At 48.4% G+C, this 25,024-nt stretch overlaps 5 protein-coding genes across 5 annotated transcripts; 2 read left to right on the top strand and 3 right to left on the bottom strand.

Moving 5' to 3' along the window:
* Positions 1 to 5,590: 5,590 nt before the first annotated feature.
* F4807DRAFT_255091 (fungal-specific transcription factor domain-containing protein) lies at positions 5,591 to 8,565 on the bottom strand. The gene is made up of 3 exons (XM_047994425.1): positions 8,111 to 8,565; positions 7,932 to 8,055; positions 5,591 to 7,874 (listed from the first exon to the last, which is right to left on the bottom strand). The coding sequence occupies exons 1-3, from the start codon at positions 8,157 to 8,159 to the stop codon at positions 5,723 to 5,725; spliced, it is 2,325 nt and encodes a 774-aa protein (XP_047850404.1). The 5' UTR covers positions 8,160 to 8,565; the 3' UTR covers positions 5,591 to 5,722.
* Positions 8,566 to 12,981: 4,416 nt separating this feature from the next.
* On the bottom strand, positions 12,982 to 14,818 carry F4807DRAFT_453807 (uncharacterized protein; the record flags this gene model as incomplete). The annotated part of the gene is made up of 5 exons (XM_048000507.1): positions 12,982 to 13,355; positions 13,416 to 13,722; positions 13,776 to 14,348; positions 14,403 to 14,572; positions 14,626 to 14,818. The coding sequence occupies 5 exons, from the start codon at positions 14,816 to 14,818 to the stop codon at positions 12,982 to 12,984; spliced, it is 1,617 nt and encodes a 538-aa protein (XP_047850403.1).
* Positions 14,819 to 16,147: 1,329 nt separating this feature from the next.
* On the top strand, positions 16,148 to 18,129 carry F4807DRAFT_470643 (uncharacterized protein). Its single transcript, XM_048002840.1, has 2 exons — positions 16,148 to 16,480; positions 16,534 to 18,129. Exons 1-2 carry the CDS (start codon positions 16,191 to 16,193, stop codon positions 17,978 to 17,980), a joined length of 1,737 nt encoding a protein of 578 aa, XP_047850402.1. The 5' UTR covers positions 16,148 to 16,190; the 3' UTR covers positions 17,981 to 18,129.
* Positions 18,130 to 20,051: 1,922 nt separating this feature from the next.
* Positions 20,052 to 20,455, top strand: F4807DRAFT_470639 (uncharacterized protein; the record flags this gene model as incomplete). Its single annotated transcript, XM_048002838.1, has 1 exon — positions 20,052 to 20,455. The coding sequence occupies exon 1, from the start codon at positions 20,120 to 20,122 to the stop codon at positions 20,453 to 20,455; it is 336 nt and encodes a 111-aa protein (XP_047850401.1). The 5' UTR covers positions 20,052 to 20,119.
* Positions 20,456 to 20,787: 332 nt separating this feature from the next.
* On the bottom strand, positions 20,788 to 23,610 carry F4807DRAFT_470637 (HET-domain-containing protein; the record flags this gene model as incomplete). The annotated part of the gene is made up of 3 exons (XM_048002837.1): positions 20,788 to 21,848; positions 21,911 to 23,390; positions 23,607 to 23,610. 3 exons carry the CDS (start codon positions 23,608 to 23,610, stop codon positions 21,317 to 21,319), a joined length of 2,016 nt encoding a protein of 671 aa, XP_047850400.1. The 3' UTR covers positions 20,788 to 21,316.
* Positions 23,611 to 25,024: the final 1,414 nt, after the last annotated feature.

The raw sequence follows: 25,024 nt of genomic DNA, 5'->3' as shown, positions 1-25,024 counted from the left end.
ATTCCACAACCTTAACATACAAAGTGGTTGAATGGTCTGTGTCACAGACACCTCATCGTTCCTGATCTAACGACCCCCTGCAATGGGTGGTCTAGGGTTCGATTCCTAGACATTGCACATAATTTAGGACCTTGAAAAAGGGTGGCAAAGAAATACCTAATAGCGGGGGCGCAATAGCCAGGTGCCGGTCAACAGATCCTGGATTGGGCCTTGAAGAGTTTTTTTGTTTCTTTCTTTCTTATTTTTGCATCGTGGATCTACCTACACTAGAAGCAAAGGACGACAGATATGGATAAATCAGACCCTTTTTGCCTAGGTACTCAGGTACGCATTCAAGGAGACCAACAGCTTGCCAAGTTTTTGAGCTAGGTTTGTCAATGATTCTAATTCTGACTAATGAGGTACCTAGATATGAGTCCATCTCCTTTTAAACAGCTGTATCAGGCATAATTGGGAATATTTAATTCCATTATGGTGATAATGTAATTTGGCAATCAGAAATCGACGCTATCCTTTGTGAATTCACAACTTGTTTAGTAACATCCACCAGACCGGTAGGTTAACTTACGACATAACCTAAACATGGCACAATGATGGGTATCCGACAGCTAAGTAGCACTAAAACTTATCCTTCCCCCTTTTCACTATCACTCCATATCCGCCTGAGGATCTGCAAAGACACGCGATACTCCAACACATGGGAGAGTAGTTCATCCCAAGAACAATGCCTGCCTCAATGCATCTCCATCACTGCTCTCATATTAACCACGTGTCTCTAGATTAGCTCAGAAGCTAACCTGTCCTCCCAGACCTCCAACGATAATCTGAAACACGTGCGGCAGGCACCATGCATGGAAGTGCCCCCTGAAGCCATTAATAGCCTAGGACCAGAACACCGGGTCTCGCCAGCCGGCGGGGTGCGTTTCTTTTCTTAGACCCGGCGGCAACGTGGGATGAGCTCGCCGGCGGTCCTAATCAACTCAGCCGGAGCAGCCAGCGCGGCCAAGGAGCCCATTCCTGATCCCGATATCCCGGCCGGGGTATGTTTCCCAAAGCGGGTATAGCCGCCGTGCCCTTGGGAAGTGGAGGGAACCCGTGCTAGCGGACCAGTACCACCTAATGCATGTTTTTGCCCTACCTACTGCCTATGAGATTGTGAGGAGTCTCGTGCATAACTGATGCGGGAGGGCCGAAAGCGTGTGTCCCCTGCGCATCTCCCCCTATAGGCGATATCGCTTAAGGCCAAGTAGTCCGGGATCGGCGATGCAGGTACGCCGGGCATGCAGTAGGCGATGTGGTACGCTAACATACCAGCCGGCGGCAGTGGAGGCACGAATGCCGATGAGGCCGGGGAGGTAGGCATCACGTTGAGATAGCTCGGCACCCATAAAAATACATATAAGGAGTGCCAAGACGCCAGTCGGGGAGGGATCGCAAGTTTTCAAGCACCACACGAATCGAAAGTGCAGGGGTGATGACTATGCCTTGCAGTCTGGTAGAGGTGGTTGCTATGGAGCTTGGAGGCAACACATCGCTCGAGAATCCCACCGGAAATGAAGCTAACTTTGAATCATAGTAAAACGACCCGATGCTGTCAATCTTGGGCTCTCTTGGGGTAAATTCTCCTTTACCGACGTCGTATACGTCAATGTTCGTATACCATGGAAGTGCGAAAATCTCCTGAGACCACGATCGCCACTCCTACCGTCGTCATGCCATTTCATAGGCTGGAAACGTTATCATCATCATCGTGAATTGGAGAAGAGGTGCGAAACATGTGTCGTACCCGGTGAGAAGGAGGATTTCCTGGAGATCTAAGCAGATCTTGAAGATCATGCCTCGGGAAGAGAATGATCCTTGGCCCCAATGTATAAGCTTCCGGACGTTGATGCCATGCAGATCCAGATCACGATAGAGCTTTCTTACATGCATCGCAGCAAACCCATCCCATGAAAATTAGACATTTACGAATCTTTTTCTTCACATCTAACCATCGACGCGCGGTCGCGCAGCGGTAAAACGGCTGTTGAGAACGTGCGAAGGGGGTCGGCTTGGAATGCCACCATGGCGAAGGTAACGAGAAGTCAAAAGGCTTGTTCGTTCTACGGCCATCGTAGCGTACGATCAGAACCACAGAACTCCAGATGTCACGAAAGCTTGATGTTAGTTGAGGCAGGATTTCTCTTGAAAACTTTGACACTGCGACTCAACGTCGTAGTAAAACACGGCTCGAGTCGCTCGACTACGGCCCAGTTTCTTGGCGTCTCAACACCAAAGTCCTAAAATCGTTCCATCTCCATTGTTATCGGACCTCTTGGCCGGCTCCTCGAGCCTCGGTGAGGTAGCGCGACTTACCTAAACCACCAGCAGCCAGACGTGACCATTATAAGTATAATGGCGCTGCGCGTCTGGTTGGTTAACTCCGTTATAGGTAGCAGGAACACAGAACCGCTGGAGAACTATTGACATGGGGTACTTAAGCGAGTCATGCTGCCATGTGGCCTAAGCTACTTAGGTACATAATAGACGGCATATCGGCTGCGTGTGTAAGACATTGGTCACTGCAGGCCCTGCGATGCCAACGCGGCTTACTACTACAGTCCATTATATGTAGTCAGACTAAGCTACCTTCTGGTCAGTTGGTCCATTTCACTTAGCCCTTTTCAGACTAAATACTTCTTGAAAAAGAGCAGGTGGATCAGAAGGGATTTCTAATCTCCAGACTCCAATATCGCTAAGTGTTGATCTTTCTTCATAGACCTCAAACCTTGGTTACTATCGTTAAGAGAGGATGGCTTAACACTATGTAATAAACCCTCCTCCTAGCCATTGTTACGAGCATCGACCGGTCTTGGCATCGCATGACACAGCTTGTACCTACACCGGTAACAAACTCTCGACGAGGTTAATTTCTGCGTGTTGTTGATGATCGTATGAGTCTTGCCTACGCCATCACAAGGTCTCCCATGAGTAGAATTGTGCCATATAATTAGTACATCTTAAGCATTCGAATACATTCCATAACCTACCGAGGCTAGAAGCGTCGTAGGAAGAGAACGCGTCACGAGTGACAAATTGGAAGTATGTAATCAATCTCGTGGCGGCGGCGAATCGACCACAGGCGGTTAGATCAGGCCCGAAAATTGCACGAAGCCGACCCGACAAGATACAGTAGATATCTCTACCTAGTGCAGTTTCTCGGCCCAGTGAAGCACCAATGAAAGTTCATAGCAGCTCCTCATTATCGAGAGCCTCGTCGTACGGGCATTTACGGCTCTGAAACCTGCTCGCTTCTCGAGAATCTTAGCATCTAGTCGAATGCTGCTACAGTCTCGCGCGACACGACACTCGGTAGATATCCAACCTTATGACATAACTGCGAACGTGGCAAGCTACCTAGAGGAATGTGAGTAGAGTAGAAGCAACTGCCTCGAAGTGCTATGTCCCCTCACCAGTGAAGATCTTGTAGACGATTGAAAAGATGGAGAAGGAAGGATATGGATCGGAGAGAATGATAGGACCATGGTGATCATAGATTAGCATCGTCGACGATCTCCTAGACCCTCTCTTACCCCGCATCTCTCCATCTCATCTCCTGCTGATCTTCACTCTGGTGTCGACCCTCCACTAAATATCGTGATATTCTCCAACAATACACAGGCGTGTGCTCTTGGGGGTTGCTGGTGTAGACCTATTTACATACCAGACCTACGTCGGCAACGATGCCAAGTTTCCTCACTTCACAAGCGAGCGGCCTCCTGATCACGAGAACTCTAAGGAATATATCTAGCGAAGTGCTCATAGTAGTTCGCTTCTTCAGCGTGTTCGTTGTTACTCGTCAGTATAAGACCTCTCCAATCGCGGAATAATTAAAGAACTTTTCTCCTCGCCCCCGCACGGGACTTTCCGTCGTCCATTCAGCGGGCAAACCCCAGAAACGCCACAGCTGGGGTCAAGCAGGGGTCGCTGCAGGGCGTTAGCGGTACTTGGGTGACATTGTAACACAGCAATTCGGGAATTGTTACCGGACGGCAGAGGCTGGGTGCCAGGTACCATCCCTCACTAGAAGGCTTAAGAGGTACTGCGACGACATCACCAAGCTATCCGTCGCGGGCCGAAATACCATATTGTGCCGGGATTTACAACCCTTGCCCAGGAATTGACCAATCAGAATATCTCAAATTTCCCCAGTCTCGTCATCCAACGGTCGACAAGCCGACCATCCAATCATACCCTTTTTTATGATTATTAAGAATCATCAGAACCCCCTTGTATATGCAAGACATTGTGTGTCCGTCTTACAAGAATGTCTTATTATAATCTGACCAATAGTATTACAGAGAAAGAAGAAAAACCCGAAAACGAAAGGAATTCTGGATGGTAAAGACGTTTTCGAGACTGTCATAAGTGTAACTTGAGAAAGCCAAGGGATCATGACGATGTCTAATCCACGTTCTTTCGATCTTAACAAGAAATTTCCTTCATACTGACGTTACTAAGTATCAGTTTGCCTCCTTCGTTGCCTACTTCTAGCGTTATTCTTCCCAACTCAAAACCCGATGACATAACATCGCTCAGAAAACCCATCTAGTTTCCCTAGTATCCATACACCCTTAGAAATTTGGCGAAATGAGGATCCAGTTGGAAACCTGACAACATTAAGCGACGGGACTACCAAACTTACAACACCAATTTCCGAGACCAAGGCTCGTTGAGTTGTTTCTTGTTTCACCATCCCTTTTGCAATGCGTAGCCCACCATCTCCATCGATCCCCATAGACGGATACGAACTACACACCAAGTAAATGATAGTTGAATAAGTTTCAAGCTTCAGACATGTTAAGCACATCCGACCACCCCGGATTTCCTGCTTTACTTACCGGCAAACCACTAACGGAATACCCATCCTTCGGATCTCAGTTCCTTAGACGTCTTACCCTCCAAGTGCCAAGCCAACTACGTATGCCATACCAACCATATCGAGGCCTTCCATTTCTCCAGAAGATGTTAAGCTAGACGTTTGGAGCTATTTCGGTCGCTTTAAGTATTACGTAGTGTGCGATAAATTGGCAGTCGCCCAATAACAGCATTATTATGCGTCTACTTAGACAAGATGGTAAGGCGTAGGAATGTGAGTATCATACATTTCTCCTTCATCACGATTATGACATATCATCTCGTTAAAACTTTTCGGCAACTCATTTCTCCATTACGTAGTAGTGGTAATAGCAGCAGCAGTAATAATAGTAAGTGATGTAGTGTAATGTAAGGTAGTAGTCATTCCCCAGACTCCATCAAACCATCCCAACGTGGTTGATATGTACCTAGCTTTGAATTTTATCGAACACTGCAAATACTGAACAGGCCAAAAAGCAACAGTTGTCCGCCGGCCCGGTGTCCAATATTCTCCCCCCCTTTTAACCCTTTTGAATTTGCTGTAACCCAACCATGGACGCATCCCACGTCAAGAGGTATCATCGCTGAAACGTATATGCAGATTGTGAACGACGATCATGGACCCCTAAAAAAAAGGATGACAAACTAAAGACAGAAAAAAAACCAAAAATTCGAAGAGCGGAAAATTTTTTCTTGTTCAAGAGACCTGCCATCAGAGAACATCCACCCAATCATCGTAACAGTAATAGTATCAGCAAAGAGTAAGTTTTGCAGCTGCGTAGCCATGTGTCTCTTCCATCGTACAAGTAACGTACCCCAGTAAAAATCAATGAACGAATGAAAACGCCGAGCTGTCGATGCCGTAAGCGCCAAGCTGCCCCATCAGCCCGCACCCGCCCGCCGGCGTCGCATCGTGCATGTTGCCGGCGCCGGCGCCGAAGTGCTGCTGCGCCCACTCCATCTCGTCCGGCGCGCCCCAGAGCATGCCGTCGAGGTCCCACAGGCCATGCTGGTCCAGCATACCCATCATGCCCCCGAAGCCCTCGGGCTCGAGGCCGATCGGACTCATATGCAGATCAGTGCCATCCGCGCTAATAGGCCCCATGCTCACGCCCGTATGATCGGTGACAACCTGCAAGCGCGCCATCGGGCTCTGCTGCCTCAGCATCGCAGGCTCGAGCTGGCGAGAAGCCTCATACATCCTCCAAACGACCTCCCTCGATCTCCTAGCCGCCAAGCTCCAATCCTCCATAGCCTCGAGCAGCTCAAGTATAGTCTCGATCTGCTTCTGCCAGTCCTGGACGCGGGGGCTGTCCCACTGCCAGAAGATGGAGACGAGCGGGATCATAGCAGCCTGATACAAGAACCAAACCGCGTTCCAGCCGGACATCTGGTTGCGCGACCACTCGCGCGAGATATCCTCGATGGTCTGCTTCGCGAGGTCGCGGCACGCCTCGATGGCGGCGATGTCGTGCTCGGCGGCGTGGCTCGCGCCGCTCGACGCCAGGTTCAGGAGCACGGGCCGGTGCAGCAGCATGCGCAGGTTCTGGTACCGCCACTTCATGATGCAGCGCGCGATGTACAGCGGTTCCGCGCACGGGTCGCTGGTGCGCAGCAGCCACGGCAGGTTGCTGAACCAGTTCACCAGCTGCCCGTCCAGATTGCACCGGTCCTCGGCGCGCAGCAGCGGCGAGATGGCGAGCATGTCCTGGATCGCGGTCGCGATCTTGCAGAACTTGATGTTTTCTACTAGTGGCAGGATGCCCGCGTGCTGCGCCGAGTCGCGCCCCGTGCTGACCCCGGTCTCAGGGGGCCGGATGTTGATCGCGGGGCCCCAGCGCCCGAAGGACGGGCGGCCCATGGTCGTCGTCGCCCAGGTGTCGAGGCAGAAAAGGCTCCACCAGGTGCGTCGCCGGGTTTCCGCCGCGGCGATCTCTTTGCTGGTTCCGGCGGGCCCTTGGGCCAGGCTCTCGCGGTGCAGGCCAAGGGCGCTGGCCATCCTGATCGCGGCGCCGACGACGGCATTGGCCATGTTCGGACGGTTGATGTAGTGGAGGTAGTATCCTCCGATAAGAGCCAAGGCCTGGACGGTTTCGATGTGGCTGCTGCCGAAGGAGTCCATTGGGAGATATTCCATAGCCCGGCTGTAGTAGTTGAGGTGGTTGTAGTCGTCCGATTTTAGCGCAGCAATGCATCCCATAGCGAAGACCATGTTGAGAAGCGCAAGCCAGGGAGCGTCGTAGCGTTGGCCTTCCAGGTAGTCGGCGCGGAAAGAAGCCTCATCTAGCATAGGAACGAATACGTGAATCCGCTTGAAATACGCGTCAATGAGTGTCTGACCCTTCCATGACCAAGGTACCCGTTGGGGCTCCTTGGGATTTGTGACTTTTTGCCTCATAATCGGGAGGTTGTGGGCCATTTCTACGCTGTTAAGGGGAGGAGTAAGAGAGTTCCGGAGACCAGGTTGGACCTTTAGCATTACCATGAGCGCGGCCTTAATCGATGAAGCTCCTAGATACGATGCTTGGCGGTCCACTGAAAGAGAGAGGGCGTTCACGTCGTCCGCCTCGACTGGGATAGGATCGCGTCCTCGGCGCTCTTCATCCCATTCGATGTCCCGAGACGGTATTTGCTCTAAGCTGGAAAGACCTTGGTCGGATCCAGACAGAGTAGGAGAACCGATATCGCCAGGCATGGGAGAAGTATGTAGTGGCGGCGATGGTAGGGCCGTCGTTGCGTCGATTTGTGGTCGGTCGAGGAGACTGAGCAGCTCCTGACGAGGTAATGGGAGAAGAGATTGAACCTCATGATTAGGGAACAGCCTCTTCAGGATCGATCTGCACTCCTCTAGGGATTGTGATAGAGCCTCGAGGGTTTTTCTCGACGGGATCACTCTTTGGCGGTGCTTGTCATAGAAGCATCGCTTAGGAGCTCTGCTAGAGAGACATTGACCGCATGGCTGCTGGCCATCACATCGACTAAAGTCACAGTGAGCAAAGTTCGGCAGTCGTTCTAGGGTGTTGTACAAGACCTACATTTTCCTGCGTTTGCATTCTGCGCATGCATGAGGTGTGGTGATACGCTTGGCTGTGCCATTACCGTTCGTCTTGGCGCTCTCAGTAGAGTCTGTAGACTGCTTCCTAGGAGTAACTCCTTGGACTTTTACCAAGTCAGAAAAGTCTCACTTGAACACAGGAAGGTGAAGACGACTTACAAGTATGAAACATGCCACCTTGAGTGGGAATTGGTATACTCGGCGCCATGTTGGCTCAGGTAGTCCCGAGTGCTCTGCTCGAAGTCTAGCCAAGCAGTTGGTGATGAGGTGTGAAGGTGATGTGATATGATGTGAGAGTAAGGTTGAGTAAAGTGATATACGCAAGTTTCAGAATAGATATAAGCAATCCGGGGGATGTGGGGAGACCGTCTTAGACCCAGGACCGACAACACGGACTCTAAGAAGATATATATACGATATTGCCTTGCAACCCATTTTGGCGGGGAGACGTGGAGATTCTGGGGATGAAGGGTTGGCAAATAAATTATGTGGAGTAAAGTAACTCTAGGTGTTAGTCTGATCAGGAACCGAGAGACTATAGCGTATCGGGCATACCTCCACCCCTCCATACATCCTATAAGATGTGACAAGTCGAGCAGGCTAGACCTGCGGACCTGTAGACTGAGGTTAGGGTAGGCAAGGAACGTGCTTTTCGAACCAGAAAAAGTCAAGTGTGGCCAGGTAGGGAAACGCGCATCTGGAGATCAATGCCGTCTTGTTGAGAAACGATTAGCAGGTTTGCCACAAGAGGCAACGGTCTTCGATAGATGGTTGGTATAGTCCGGTGTGTATATACTAGATCTGGATTAAGCGGGGGGTAGACGTATGATATCTTGCCATGTCAGGTCTAGTATGTAGCATGATTTATCTGAGTTAAGCCAAGTAACTCGCATGCAACACTCATCAAAAAAGCATCATGCCCTTTGTCAGCGGCAACGAGTTGGGTTACAAGTACTCGAACCAATAGGAAACGAATTATAATCCAAATGCCAGTGTTTCAGCCTTTGAATGACTGCCTCTTCATACATACAAGGACCAGGCTACTGATGCCGTTCGGCACGCTAAGGTATAATCCGAACGCTTCCCATGTGAGCAGCATGGTGACGTGCAGGTATCAGACGGCTTCGAAAGGCGTGGAATGATCTCCCGTCTGAAGGACGTGACTGGGATAATCAGTCTCATGCATGAAAAGTCCAAATAAGATTTTGGGCAAGATTTCTTTTTCTTCTTCTCCATAATGCGCTGCCCAGAATCTGATGTTTTGTTATGTCTTTTGTCGACCATTCTGATTCGCGTGGAGTTCCTGGCATATGAAATCTCCGAGCCCTGACACCTTTGACGGCGACTAGGACAGATTTGGGGAAAGCCAGATTCGATTTTCACTGGTTGCAGCAGGACTCCCATGAACACGACCCCTGACCCCCTGCCACTTAGCCACGGGCCCTATCGAGGGGTGCGGCCCCGCGATCACTGCCTTTCTTTCAAGATTCCGAAGGGATCGGCGGCCAGAATTTTGTATGTACCCGTGATAGGGTTGCATCGAAAGATTATAAGCCAGTCTACCAGATCTGCTCTAGCACCTGCTAGTTATCGATACCTCGTACATAGCTGGCTCTTCAGGCTGCCAGGGCAGGGAAGATGAGTAGCAGGGGTCGTCGGCCTTTTTAGCTCTGTGGAAAAGGGCTTTACCGGCAAGCGAGCCGTGCAACGAACAGGGGGTGCAGGTTACTGACTCGATTATATGTTAGTGAACAATGGGTGTGAGTCTTGGAACCTACACACGCGGGCCGGGTCTATGATGAACAAGAACCTGCCAGTCCACTCATGACCTCGACTTAATATACAGAACGTAGCAAGCGCCGACTTAGTGTCTCAACGCCAGGCACGTATATGCGTGCACTTCATAATGAACCCCATAATTCGTACCAAGAATAAGAATAGTGCGTATAGAACTGCGCTACACATAACAATTTTTAGCTGCGAAGCGCTCTCGACCATGTATGCCCAGGTCTTAAAGTGATAAAGTAAGCGACTCGCCAACCGGGAGAAGAAAATTACCTCTTCGGCTACCTCGAACAATTACATCATGCCCCATCTTAACAAGACATTGATAAGTTTCGGATCCGTCACCTTTTATTTAACGAAATCCTGGGGTAAGACGATATTAGGGGCGGAAAAGATGAAGAGAGAGAAAAGTATTCCGCGATGCCGGGGCGGAGAACTTGAAGCAAGCCTGGGATTGGTTCGAACACACCCTGCTAACGTAAGATAGTTAGTCTTCGGCAGAGCGGTACGCAGTTACGATTCTAAACGTCTTGGCAGCATCTTGGAGTATGTACATCATGATCCCGCTTCCAAGAAATGCACATCGTGAGGTTGGCCGGCTTTCCACGGCCTCCCGGAACTCGACTTGTCAGTCTTCTGCTAGTTGTGCTATAACCTTGGTCGAAACCTAGGATCATGATATAAGCTAGCTAGGTAGAGTAGACATATCGTCCCATCCACGAACCACCAATTATCGAGATATCGAGATCTTTACTCCAATCCGGGCCAGCCCGATTTAGATACAGCAATGAGGAGCTATGCTGTGCGATCGACGACAACTTGACTGCGTATCTTCGAGATGTGCCTCTCAGGGTCGCGCCAATAGACTTAGAGATTTGTGCAAGCTTTGCTCAAGTCCCGGGACCCTGCACGATTCTCTCCGGATCGCCATTGACAATGCTCCCCTCCAAGATTCTCTTTACCCTAATCAGAACCAGTTCCTGGCATGGCGTCCTGCCCGCCAAGATCTCGTCGATTTTTTCTCTTACCCCACATTCTTGTCGGTTGGATAGCTGCAACTCCTTTTATCGTCGTACAGCAGAAGTGTGGAGTGCAGTGAACTCGACGGCAACAGCTGACATCGATGGTTATATTGAAACGCCACTCGCTTAAGCGCCTGGTCGACATGTTAAGATACTACTAAGCATCTAGTGATGCAAGTAGTGAGGCAAAACCGAGTGAAAGCGATAGACATCTCCACGTTGGAGCATCTTGGCGCAGAATGTCATGGCAAGATGCTGTTTTCTTAGAGGCTGTGACATATTAAGCTTGTTTATTTCCGTTCCCACATTGCCGTAGTTGGAATCTTCTTGGGACTGCTCGTAACTTTGAGAGGAACAGTCCACGTTTAAGCGGAGGTGAGAAGAACACAGGATGAAAGAGCTCGTCGGCGATATTGCCTTGCCGTATTTGGACATTGACCTTTACGGTTATGTGCATATTGTCTAGCATGAAGTTCTATCGAGTTTATGGGGGAGGTGGCGCCGAAGGAGAAGCGTGGCATATCTATAGTTGGCAAATGTGGGCAATAACAGGTTAAGGCTAGTTGAGGGTTATTGCGATCTGGCTAGATACGGCTCGGGCATACCATTTCTACCAACGTTCCTCAGTATTTGGTATGACCTCTCCGAAGCATTATTACTCATGATGAGCTCTCATTGTTGGGGTCAGAATCGTGCCCTGTGAGTGGCCAAGAGCCACTGCATGTAGGACATGATTAACACATGCAGATATTAACTGAGGGGAACAGCATTTAGACAGATCCACGTGCCTCGTTGTCCAAATCGAGCTGACGAGTTTGGCGTGCAGGATAGATAACGCGTGTTAGGCCTAATCAAGCCATGTATCCTTCGCGTAAGGCCACGCTGGTGTGCCCACGATCTTTAATAAGACGGCCAGCCGAGCGTTTCCCTGAAAGAACATAAATAACCAGAAGCCAATCAGCGTAGGAAAAGGGGTCGGTCTCATTGGCCTATAAATTAAATTTCGCCGTCCATCTAGAGGCCATGGGGTGGCATTATCAACGTCTGGGGAAGTCGTTATGCTTCAATTTGCCCACCAGGGACATTTTTCGTCTATCGAGGAACATTGAAAGGCCTCGAAGCCCATTCCCGAAGATTCTCGGCCTCGTTAGAGTTGAGTGACCCTACATATCAGATCGTAAAAGCTGAGACTAGCGTTTCCATAAAGAGACGATCAGCACCTGACCTGACTCTTTTAATATGTGATGCGATAGCCTCCAACCCCCAACCCATGATGGACTGTTTGTTTGACCGAGAACGGCCATCACCAATCAAAAAAAGATAGCTAATGAGCCTATCACGAGTCTTCTCATTAACTTTTGAGCCAATCATCGAAAGTGATATAGAAATTTGGTGACCCTTTACCCCCTCCATACCTTCAATCCAGTTGACCACTCGCTTACCAAAGCCTCGATTTACTTATTCGAGTCGAACCACTTGAAATATGATACTGGCGTCGATCTGCTTCTAGTAAAGCACTTACCCGCCCATAATGAGACCGTCGTCTCGAACAGCGCATATTGCATATTACCAAGCGCCAACCACAATGCTCTCTACTAACGGAGGTAGAGTCGTACTCAATGAAGGGGAACAAGTCTATTATAGGCGAGAGTCCGGTAGAGAGAGAATGGGCGTTTCAGTGTTTTTCCGTACCTGAAAGTTACATCCACTCAGATCTGACCCAGTGTAATTTTTGGCTGGGTAGTCGTATTGGAAAGTGGGCTTACATAGCCCAAGATTCCATGCACAATATCAAGCATGTGGCAGCCACCTTATCACTTCAGCTACTTGCGAACGGTTGCACCGCACGTACGCATGCACTCCAGATTTAGAGTAACTCATTCTCATTTCACCCGACTGGGTGGATTGCTCGAGTAGTAGTCAGCAAAACTAGAGATGCTCCATCGTCGGCTCAGGAGGTTTCTAGACACAGCCTTCGAATACCAAGTTCGAGATTGGTGCAGAGGGTCTGCGGTCCGACGTGTGTCCCCGCCGTCTCTAGCTAGATGGAGGGATGGTGTGAATGGTGTGAATGTGTGGTATCGTCAGGTGCGCCAAGCTTCCAGGCTTTTCAAAATTCCCCACTAGTTCTCCAACCTCTCCATGAATAACCCGGATCTGCGGATGATATGCCTGTGGGAATATCCTCTAGTGTTGGCTGTTACCCTTCCCGGGTTCCACTTACTATAGCCGAAGTACCTGGCACCGGCTACTGATGCCGTCGAATATGCAGGTATTTTCAATTGGGATGTACTGTTTCGTGATAATTTTGATAATTTCTTGAGCTACCATGCCGCCAGTGAGTGCGGAGATGTTGTGAAGTTCACCGCCGCCAGCTCGAGCTACTTCTTGAGCAGCTTGGAGGGCTCGCTCGTTCCCGGCTGCTTTTGGTACGATGTTAGTGATAAATTTCATAATCTCGTCGGCGCTGTATGTAATCTTGTGGCTAGTTGCCAAGAGGGCGAGATAGATGAAGAGATTAGACATGGGTAGCGTGAATGCGCCTTCGGTCTCGATCTTCATAGCCTCGGCCGCCTCATCGTTAGCCACCTCAATTTCTATCAGGAAGTAGTCAGTACACTTTCGAGAGCAAATCATGTCATAGATGTGTGACTAACCATAAACCTCATCGAGATCTGGCCTTGTTGGTGTTGCATTGATGAGCTTCACGAATCGAGCGTTCTTACAGAAGAGGTCTACCTCGGCGGGATCAACGTCCTTGCCACCAGATATGATCCTGGCAGTCTCTAGCACTTCATGCGCGTCTTTCCGAGCTTTTTCCTTGTATATACTCTGCAATTTGACGTAGACACTTGACTGGGCCTTCATATCCGGCAAGGCTCCAGGAAAAGGGAGGCAATTATGCTTGAGGTAGAAGGCCTTAACGGCCCTAGCAATGATCCAGAAGGTAGACTGCAGCTCAATCTATCAACATTAGTCTAGAATGTTCCTCGTAGATATCACCTATCATTGCATACCTCATCAGAGACTTTATGGTCGAAGAGTTCCTGTACTCCGGGTTCTAATTCGGGAGCCTTAATGTTCTTGTTGATGGCAACTGCAGCTTCTTGGAAGTTCTCCTCCCCACCCTCCTGGTTTGCGGTCCTTGCCTTGCTTGATACAAACTTGCTAAATGCCGTCTTGTCATTGTAGCTAATGGGATTTTGGCCGTTGTGCGACCGTCTCCATTCCTCGAGGTAATGGAGTAATATGACGACATAGGGCAAATGTCCATGTTCATGGTCGTTTAAAGCATCAATGTCCTTCGTCATTTCTCGCGCAAACTCGACAAGCTCGGGCCAAGGGTTCAGGAGGCGAAGATCTGTCGTCTTCTCCACTTCGGGGTGGGTGTCAACTATGGGAAACGTCCCCGGGAGGTTGATGCGAAAGTGTGAATAGAACCCAGCGGAATGAATCCCCACTACTGGAGTCCTATGCTGAGTGGCATAGGAATCAATAATTGAAAGAATTTCCTTCTTGATAGGATGTGTGTACATGATCAGGGTGAAAGTAGGTGAAGCTTCCAGAACGCTACTTAGATCCAGAGTGCCCTAGAGAATGTCAACGCTCCATTCACTTAATCACTCCAAGGACACCTTACGGACCTGTTTCTTTGGAAACCATTCCCCTTGAACCTCTGGGTTAAGTTCTTGGAGCAGCTTAGTACAACATTCCGACCTAAGCTTTCCCAGGCAACTTTCGTCGAGGAAGAAGTTGACACCTAGGTCGGCTTCATTCACTATAGCATCATCTGCTATTGTAAATTTCCCTATTCCTATTTTAATGTATAAGCATGAGTTCGGTTAGATAAGCCGATGATAACCCTACCTGGCAACACGAGGTTTTTCAGTGTTTCTACTCCCACAGCACCGGCACCAGAGTTCACCAGCAGGAGGTTTGCAGACTCGAGAGCTGTTTGGCCGCTAGCAGCCCAAAGTCTGAGTTGCCTGTCATACTTCTTCTCCTTCTCCGTCGGCCCGTGCAGAATAGGGGGCGTTTGACTCATCACGATCTCAGTCATCTTGGCCGGGGTCCGAGAGGATCTGCGAATGTGAAGCGGGAAGACCACCCAACCAAATGCGATTACTAATAAATTTAGAAACCTAAGAAGATTGTTGATCTTAAATTTCGTTCTTCTTATTCTCAGCGAATAAAAGATGAGATGTTCTTGTTCAATATCATAAGTGATCTTATTTCGGTGATAGTTTGATAAATGCAAACGACGAGTCTGTCACATTTCGGAAGGAAGCGGGCGTGGCACGGGTGGTGGGGCTGAGCCGCAATATGTTTGTCACCGAGCCTATCAGCTGACAACAGATGGGAATGGCAGGCACCAATCGATCTTGTGGAACCTTCGAAGTAGGACCCACAATACATATTCATATTTATGAACAAGACATATAGGTATATTATCAATTATGAAATTCTTACGTATTGTTGCATAAAATATGTTCAAAAAAAGGGTAAGCGACTCTCTCTTAGTAAGAAACTCCATACCCCTATTCAAATCAATATACCTCAGTTTATAGATATTTCTAGATCTTTACCTTCTTGGTTGGCTTTAATTAATGATATCAGTGTCGATATACACCTACAATAATATGAGCTGAGCTGACTCACTAAACTATAGTTGAACATATTGTCTACCTACCTACTTTGAACTACAATTATGTCACGAGGCGGAACCAAGAGGCTAGGGAAGAACGACGTTGTTGCGCGAAGGACTCTAACTAATCCCTTCCAGGGGGTGCGGTATACATACATGAACCTTCCTTTGTCTACAGCTAACGGCTAACTGCTAACAGGGCGGCCTCGTACAAGCCGACTCCCGATACCTCTGACTACTAGCTCTCGCGGAGGAGGCTTCTAACAAATTAAATCTACAATCAAACTAAAATGCTGTTAAATAAATTCAAAACCAACTGCAGTTCAATAACGATGTCATTAGACTCCTTATTCGATTAAAGATTAACTATAAGTTAAACTATAGTCAATTAGATTATTATTTTAACTGCATATCAATCGTAGTTAGATTAATTGAACAAGGAGAATTGATTTCGGCTGAACTCAGGGTTATTGTGCTATCAAGGGGAGCCTCTAGTTTTCCATGTAAGGGGTTGAATAATTATGATGGAACAAGGCAAATAGCAGTTGGTTTTGGAACCCATTCCCACTTATATTCCGCATACCTCCAACAGACGTCTGCAAAGTTATTGGAAACACGTACAGGTAGCCAATCCACCAACTAAGTAAACTGCTAGATGTTATGTAGCTTATTGTGTATGTAAGGGATAACTTCCTCAACCTTCTAATCGCAATATATCTTCACTTGCATCTCAGCTACTATCTTAAATATTTTCACTCCCTTATACCCAACATACCTAACTAATAAAATGGAAGCTTCATACGACTTCGTCATTGTCGGAGGCGGAACGGCTGGTCTTACCCTGGCCGCGCGGCTGTCCGAAGACCCAACAGTGTCGGTTGCAGTCGTCGAGGCGGGAACATATTACCAGATTGGAAATCCTATGTTATCGTCAACTCCACTCGGCGCTTGTGCATTCATTGGGACTTCGCCCCAAGACACGAATCCAGCAGTAGACTGGGGCATTACGACGACGCCACAAAATGGTGCTTCTGGTAGGGAGTTGCATTATCCACGTGGGAAATGTTTGGGCGGCAGGTAGAGTGTTTCATGTGAAAACAACATGGATTTTCAACTAAACTTTTGTACAGCTCAGGAAGGAACTTCATGATGTACGTTCGTCCAGATGTTGGATCTCTTCAGCGATGGGCGGACATGGTCGATGACCAGTCATACACCTTCGATAATTTGCTGCCTTACTTTAAAAAAAGCTGTCATTTCACCCCTGCCGATCATGCAAGCTGGACTCCCCATAAAATGCCACAGTATAATCCAAAAGCCTTTAGCCCAGAGGGTGGCCCGCTCCAAGTCTCTTTCTATAACAACATCCGGCCCTTTTCAACTCATCTCGAAGCTGCCTTCAACGAAATTGGCATTCCCACTACTGATGACTTTAACTGTGGTAATCTTTTGGGGGCTCAGTATTGCACGAATACGGTTGACCCCACCACTGCTTTACGGAGCTCTGCGCAGACGGCTTTTCTGGATCTCTGCCAGGCCCGACACAATGTGAAGGTCTTCCAGAAGACCTTGGCTAAGAAGATCTTGTTCGATGGACAGAAGCGAGCCACAGCAGTGATTGTTGACTCCGGTCTTCGCCTAAAGGCTAGGAAAGAGATCATCCTTTCGGCCGGTGCTTTCCAATCTCCACAGCTCCTGATGGTTTCCGGAGTGGGACCCGCAGAGACACTGAAAAAATTTGACATTCCCATCATCGCCGACCGGCCTGGTGTGGGGCAGAACCTGGAAGACCATGTGATGTACGGGCCATCATATCGGGTCCAGCTCAGCACAATACTCGGAGAGACTTCTGATCCTGCTATGGCCATTCCAAACCTCGTCGAATATTTCACAAAAGCCCGAGGCCCACTTTCGCACTCAGGGACGGACTACGTAGCTTGGGAGAAGATCCCAAGGGATTTACTCTCCAAGGAAGCAACTGCCGCTCTATCCGAACTACCTGACTCGTTTCCTGATATTGAGTACATGTCGATGGACGCATACTATGGAGATTATACCAGCCCAATGTTCATAGGGGGACCTAAAGATGGGTACAATTATGTTACCCTTCTGGTCGCACCCATGGCTCTGAGGTCGCGTGGTACGGTAACTATTAAGTCTGCTGATACGGCGGACCTTCCGGTCGTCGATCCTAACTGGTTGACCGATCCTGTCGACCAAGAGGTCGCCGTTGCCGGTTTTAAGAGGGCTCGCCAGCTCTTTTCCACAAAGGCCATCAAGGCAGTGCTGGCCGATCCAGTGGAGCATTCCCCGGGTCCGGCTGTGGAGACAGATGAGCAAATCCTTGACACCATCCGGAAGACATTGTCGGCACTCTTTCACGCCTCGGTGACCTGTAGAATGGGGAGGATCGACGACCCAAATGCTGTGGTTGATACTAGTTGTAGGGTAATTGGAGTGTCCGGTCTGCGAATCGTGGATACAAGCTCCTTTGCTATGTTGCCTTCAGGTCATCCCCAAGCCTTGGTGTATGCACTCGCAGAGAAAATTGCTAATGAGATCAGGGCGGGTAAATAATTGACCGTCTTTGTTTATATTCATCATTTATTTATCCTCTTATCCAGCCTGTTCTCCTCCAAGGATTAGCCGAAAAGTGTTTGTGGTGTAAGGGGAGGAAAAAGAGAAAAGAACTAGCTAGGGGAATATAGAAATTGTTTAGTTCTCTGGTGTAGAATAAATCGGTTGATTAAACTACTCCAGTTGATAACTAATATGCCCAAGCCGTCAAGGGGCTTCTCAATCATTCAGATTGGGCCTGCCACGATCCGACTCGGGCGGGTGTAGTCCATTCACGTATCAGTTTCGGCACTAGCACTGACTCTTAGTTAGCTTGCACCAACAAGCTAATCAGCGCTCTTAGATTATAACAAAGCCTGCCTCTTATTCGGTTGCCTAAGGGGGGTTGGGAAGTAGTCTTACAGCCTAGATGCCGGGCCTGAGTATTAGACATTTAACCTTCGTGGGTCCATCCGGTGACGACAAGCCAACTTCAAGGGGGAATTGTAGATTATCTCGACGTTCTAGTACACAGGTTGGCGTAGTTCGCGGAGATTTCTCCAATACTTCCAACGTGGAAAGAGCTGTTCAAACCTGCGATGATACTGGGAGCGCAATGGGAGGTATCATCCAGGCGACCATGGGGCTTCCCGAACAATTATATGAGATTATGCCTGCCTAGAACTAGCATAGAAGCATCAGTCCAAAGTATGTTAGGATATAAAACCTACATAATTCGCTCAGTGGTAAAGACGACGCACTCGACATCTTAATAACATCCTCCGTGGCCAGGGCAGTAGGGATAGCGACCGAGACCAACTACTGCGCCACAAATAGGTAACTTTCTCGACTTCTCTGCGCAACTATGTCGATATCGGTTACTATTTTGTTATGACGCGAACTGCAGCCTATGATTGAGGAGGAATTCTTACAGATCACGGACTTTGCTCAGCACGACTGGTGAAGACGTCTTCGAGGGTCCTTTGATACCCGCTACTTCGCTTAGTCAGAGGACTGGAAACCACGCAGATCTGCGAATTCACGACACGTATACATGAAGTTCATATATAGTTTTAGATAGCCAACGGGCCATCACCTTGCAAGCTTAAATGGAAGCGCCTGACGCCAGGCGTCGCGAAACAAGGGGAAATGCTAGTCTCGTCAAAGCCATGGCTTCAGCTCCCTAATTAGAATCTGTGCCACCGAAAGCCGTCGATCTCTTCTCAGGGGTATCTGACGCTCCCTCGCTACATGTCGTAATATCTCAAATCATCGAGAGGCGCTTCTTGAATGCCATTTTGATACGCGCGGATCAGATAGGCGAGCAGAGGTCCTTCGCGGACTACGGAGTTGATAGTATGATTGCAGTCGAGCTTCGGACCTGGCTTTTAAACGCCTTTAAGGTTAAAGGTCCTATTTTCGATTTTCTTAACCCCAAGAATATTTTGAAGTTGGTGGTTGCATTCGTAGCGATGACTCTAGATAGGTAAGTCGTAGAAACCCTCGGCCGATTAAAAGCAATCGAATAGTATGCCTCAACTTCCAAGATCATACCCTAAGTTTACCAAGGATTCTGCCTCGAGTTTGTATTTCATGCGAAGTCCGTGGCTAGGTGATCGTGGCTACTTACCTAGGTAACTACCTAGACAGGTAGGTAGCAAGAAGTAGGAGACATGGCGGGAGGTGTTAGAGGACACAATAATTTCAAACATCGCTAGTGGCTCACTTTTCTAATACCACAAAATACCTTCTTTCTTACATTGATCTTTCAATTAGAGTCTTAGACGACGGTATCGCCAACGTTCGGCCGTACGTACGCTTGTTGGCTAGGTATAATACAAACCCCGTACACCACTGTTATGGCTGCCCTATCACGAGTTATTACTTAGGCACGTATCGTACTAACACCATCGACTCATCAGCGCACCTACTCTCCAAGTCAAACTCCTGGCTTGGGATGAATATGTTCACCTTTAGATTTACCTGAGATGCCTACCTATATATACCGAGATGCCTCCAAGATTCTCCCATCACTCTGGGATACACAAGAATCAGATCCATTCTCATTTATTCCACAGATCAACTCACTGCTGCTTCTATACATCTTTCTAAGGTACCTATTCACTCCGAAAATCAACTCAACAAACCACAACCGCTACAATGAAGGCCTCAATCCTCTCAATCGCACTTATCTCCACCATCACAGGCTCTAGCACCGCATCCCCCGTGAATGCTACAGCTTTATCCTCACCAAGTCCACTGCCTTCGTCTTCGCTTCCTGCACAGCCTTCTCCCTCCGGCCCGCCAGGTTTCGAGCTTGCCGACATCGTCGTAACCTGCCTACCGTTCTGGCAGACGTTGAAATACGAGACATGTATGTACGAGAAAGCGTTACCGCAATGCGGTGCCATGGGCACGGCTGAGCAGAAAGCCTGCTTTAACTTATGGAAGGTCACGTGCGCACGACAAGCCGGCTGCGTTATCGCTCAGCAGTAAACGGTCTGGTGTGTTGAGAGACAGGAGCTTGATGGCAGGGACGATTTTGAAATTTGACTATGGATTGTTTTGCGTTCGGAGTTAGCCAGGCTAGTTCCGATTTCAGGGGGTTTAAAGAAGCGCGGACAGAAATAGACAGGGGCGGAGCACACAACAAGACTATTGTTGTTCTACCCCTTTCCAGTCTCTGTTGGGGCGGCTGGAGGCTTCACACTCGCTATGTATATTGCAGATTCCGGAGGTTCTTGATAAGGGCAGTTTTGCGAATAGGTTTTCGCAGCTAGTCACTCATTGTATTTAGAAGCACATCCTGGGTTTCAGTGCTACATACATGAACACGTAAGGGGATTAAACATTGGCGTTACTGAAGTCTAGTCTAAAAGCCTCGTGCACCTATCTGAACACCCCACTCATATATAGCGACAAGAGAACTTGTATATAGGTATACTTTCCTTCGAATCGAATGTCCTTAAATATGCCCCCTTACTTAGGTACTACTCTTCCACCCCCTTTAAATTCAAGGCACATTAGCACAGCCACAAGTGTCCTTTTCGCTTACTTCGCAAAAAGTCACATGTGGCTGTGCAGGTGGCTGAGCTACTGTGGTCTGAGCTTGCTGAGCCGAAAGGGTTGATGGGTCCTCGTCGCCCCTCCTCGCGTGTTGCAAATTGTGATAGATTCTAAGTCATGTCAGCTAAATCTATGGACTGAGTGGCAGCTATATGCTTAGGTACCTAGGAGGTATAGCTGCTCGCTAATCTAAGGACCTCCAGAATCCCTGACATCGTTCGAGAATTCATATCTCATCCAGACCAATCACTTTACCTTCAATACGAGTCTCAATCAAGGAGAAAGGCACAGTCATCTAAGTGGAATAAGTTTCCACGTGTGATTTTCTGCCTCCCATGCGCTTTCGTTAATCTCCGCACTATTGACGCGATAGGCAATATTTTCTCGCCACTCTATCTGGAGTAGTAGTAGCATTGGATCCGAGAACTGGTTTCGCCGGCTACCTATGACGATGAATTCATGCCGGCCTTGACTTCCACTCGACTTAGGCCCTACAGTTCCTGTAGAGCCGACTATGCTCCCATGTGAGTCCACGATTGTAAAGGACCGATTTGCGTCGTCCGCCGGCTGGGCCAAAGTCAAGATAGCAGAGCTCGTCCAGAAGAAGATTAACTGCGTTTCGGGAACATCGCCAAGCTCTTTTGAGAGAAGCCGTGGGTTTTGGGCGGCAATATCGGATAGCGTAACAGGTTGGTTGTGATGAGCCTTCCAACTTGCGCAATCATGCGACGCTATCAAGTCATATCCTACTGTCGCCTTTCTCACACGTTCGAGGCGGAGGGGGGAATGGTAATGCTCAAAACAGAGTATCTCGGGAACTTCCCTAAGAGCTAATGTGGGCTAATAGATCTTGCTACGATTTTTCAAGGGGTTTGTTCAACTTACCCTAGGTCTATATCGTAGCGGTCGTCCCCGATACAGACAAACGCCTCGCCTATCCAGCCCATCCACGACCAGCTAGGGAAAGGAACCTTGACATGCAAAGACGTCATCGGAAGAGTCGAATACTCTTCTCTACGTTGTAGACCGGTAAAGGAGTTCCAGAGCAGGCCCTGCTCAAAGTGGGATCGAGGTAGACCCCAAGTAAACTCTTTGCCTGAAAGAGCCGACATCCCCTGAAGTATGGCAAGAAATCCATCAGATACATCGCCTTGACAAGTGAAGGCCCGACGAGTGTAACTGGCGACGAGAATCTGGTACGTCTTCCAGAAGCGTATTTGGTCATCCTCGGGCTCATAGAAATTCCTAAAAGACTTTGTTAAAGTACCCTCGGTGGCGTTGGCGTGGAATCTGTGGAAGCGGAGATTGTTGTTCTCGAAGTAGGATTCTTCACAGAACATGGCTTCCCGACATATCCAGTAGACCTGCTCCTGCATGAAGACAAGTACGCGGCGAGACAGCACGCGCTCTTGCATGGTCCAACCCCGGCTATTCCAGGGTGTACGTTCCAAGAAGTGCTCATTAGGATGGGCGATAGGGTCTAATGTTGTCATAAGGGATAAACCCGGTAGCACATTGCCAGTAGAGCCAGTCTTCCTCTCAGGCAGAACTATTACCTCTTGCTGTTCCAGAGAACGGCTTCCGGGTCGTATACCAGGTAGACCTCCGTGGACGCTGGACGATGATGCACCTATAATTGTTAGGTGGGCGAAACCATATATCTGACTCATGGCCCTAATCTGGATTGCCTTGTCCCCATCGTCGTCTTGAATGATACATAAAGAATCCACCCAAATATATCGAATCCCTAGAGACTCTGTTACCAGTATCGAGTCCTCTATAGTCCGTGGTAGATTCATAGCCAGAGACCCTTGTTGCGCCATTCTGTCGTTGTTGGAGCTGGTAAGTTTCAGTTCCTGTGGCCCTCCCCACACGTAGCTGAGAGCAATATAGTGATAATCCGAAAGCTGAATGCTTGTCAGGGTGACTACGCATCTTTTCTTGACATCAATAAAACGGATTCTCTCCAGCCTACTCCCCAAGCCCACGTCAGCCCGCTTGCATGTGTCGCCGTGATCCGTCTCACAGATGTTAATCCATCGGCGGACCCATCGGAGATCAAGCTGAAGCGGGCGCCAACGACCTCCAAATATCATCATGTCAGTACCAAGTCGAGGATCTAAGAATTTATCGTCAACTTGGATAGTCGCCGCGCCGATGTTGCAAGCCTGGAAAGCATAAAACAGGCTTTTCTTCGGGCCACCGATGTTATATGCATCGGTTCCAATCTCGACCATGATGGACAGCCGACGGATCCAGTAGTATTTTCCTTTCGGGTCGCAGTATACGCCAAAGAAAGACGCCTCTGCGTCACATACATCTGTTTCAAGTAGTTGGCCCGTTTTGTGCCTGGTTAAAGTATCCCCTATGAAGTGACATAATCGACATGTCTTGCCCCTCAGAAGAATATCACCAAATGTGCCAAGTCTAGTTAGCTTGTGGGCATCGTCCCCTTTGTCTTTGAAGGGATGTCGGGCAGTATCTGCCCGGCCTTCTTGAAGAGCAGGCAAGTCCGAGGTCAAGGGATTTCTTAAGGCTTCGAAATTGATTTCGCCACAGAAGTTGCATAATCTTTCAGTACTCATGATTATACCAAGTATATTTATATGAAGATCAATATAGCCGGAAGAAAGTTAGACTTATGATAGTTGACGCCTTTTAAACAGCTATGCAACATTATCGTAAAACAAAACACAAATGCTTATCATATATGGGAGGTAACAGGCGTCGGGTTGATATGACCGAAAGTACTTGGGAATTTGCGTGCAGGCTGATTACCTGACTGGGCCACTGGTACTAGGTATCACTTGACGGTGTTATCAATATCAACTACTCTTACGGGGCTGTCAGACAGGTACCATGTAGGTAAGTTTTACTATCTACACACTTTGGGCTCTGATGCATGAATGTCTACCTATCGAAGCAGGCTGCTGGTCGCCACCAGGCAGGTGCCAGATAACTGATTGAATGATTGGATACTTAAATTAAGTGGCGCAATATTAATGGCCAACTGCGTAATAATTACACTTAAGATAAGTGTGAAGCTATTCCTAACCTTGCTATGTACTCATAATCTCAAAAGCCCGAAGCAATTTACATACGTATGGAACTAAGGTATTATTGTCTAAGTCGTTAAGCAAAGTTGCTTAATCACCTAGCAACACAAATCGCTTACAATGAGCCTGGATTTTAAATCCAAGTGTTAATTCTAACCTACCTTAGGCAGTTAAGTACCTATCCATATCAACACGTTAGAAGCCTCCTCTGTGAGAGTTGATAGAGGTTTTGCCAGGGTTAGCTAATAGCCCAGGAGGATCGGGAATCGGCTTGTACGAGGCCGCCCTATTGGCAGTTAGCCCTTAGCTGCAGACAAAGGAAAGTCTATATATGAATATCGCATCCCCTGGAAGGGAGTAGTTAAAGCTCTTCGCACAACAACGACGTTATTCCTTAGCCCTTTGGTTCCGCCTCGTGACACAACATGCGCTACATACCTACTACTAGATTAGGAATGGTCGAAACGTTTTTACGGCACATATATATTTAGTGCTTTTCAACGTCTAACTGCTTCGGCCGTTGGTCGTTACCGCTGGCGAACTACGAGAAAAGCAAAAGCGAACGTTTCGATGTGTGGCTGCAATAAACGAGCCGCACTACCGGTTTATATTAATATAATTAACCTTAACCGACAGCGCGAACTATGGCGGTGACGGTAATGCCCGTCATTTCAGAGATGACTTTTAGAGCTGACTTCGAAGAAATTTCTTTTTAATACGAGGCTTAGGGGCATAATCTAATCGCAAACAAAACCCGGATACTTATATCGGACAGGATTGAATACCGAGCCCGAGTGAAACGAGTAGTAATTACCTGCTAGATATAGTTATAACCTTGAGGTTGGATGGAGAACATCGCTGCTGTTGTACCCAGTGGCGATGCGTGACTGACATGCTGTGTGAGCTTGGACCCCAGCTGCGGCCGCTGAGCTTACTACATCAT

Source organism: Annulohypoxylon truncatum, assembly GCF_022578515.1.
Source record: "Annulohypoxylon truncatum strain CBS 140777 unplaced genomic scaffold F4807scaffold_39, whole genome shotgun sequence".
NCBI classification, from domain to species: Eukaryota; Fungi; Ascomycota; class Sordariomycetes; order Xylariales; family Hypoxylaceae; genus Annulohypoxylon; species Annulohypoxylon truncatum.
The sequence above is the reverse complement of the archived record's forward strand: the minus strand, read 5'-3'. Positions and strand labels throughout refer to the sequence as shown.

Excerpts from the sequence above, each read along its gene's own strand:
- F4807DRAFT_255091 (XM_047994425.1), bottom strand. The coding sequence starts at position 8,159 with ATGGCGCCGAGTATACCAATTCCCACTCAAGGTGGCATGTTTCATACT. Across the intron at positions 8,056-8,110 it reads AGGTGGCATGTTTCATACTT|TCCAAGGAGTTACTCCTAGG; the intron begins GTAAGTCGTCTT and ends ACTTGGTAAAAG. Across the intron at positions 7,875-7,931 it reads GAATGCAAACGCAGGAAAAT|TCGATGTGATGGCCAGCAGC; the intron begins GTAGGTCTTGTA and ends CTGTGACTTTAG.
- F4807DRAFT_470643 (XM_048002840.1), top strand. The coding sequence starts at position 16,191 with ATGGAAGCTTCATACGACTTCGTCATTGTCGGAGGCGGAACGGCTGGT. Across the intron at positions 16,481-16,533 it reads GGGAAATGTTTGGGCGGCAG|CTCAGGAAGGAACTTCATGA; the intron begins GTAGAGTGTTTC and ends ACTTTTGTACAG.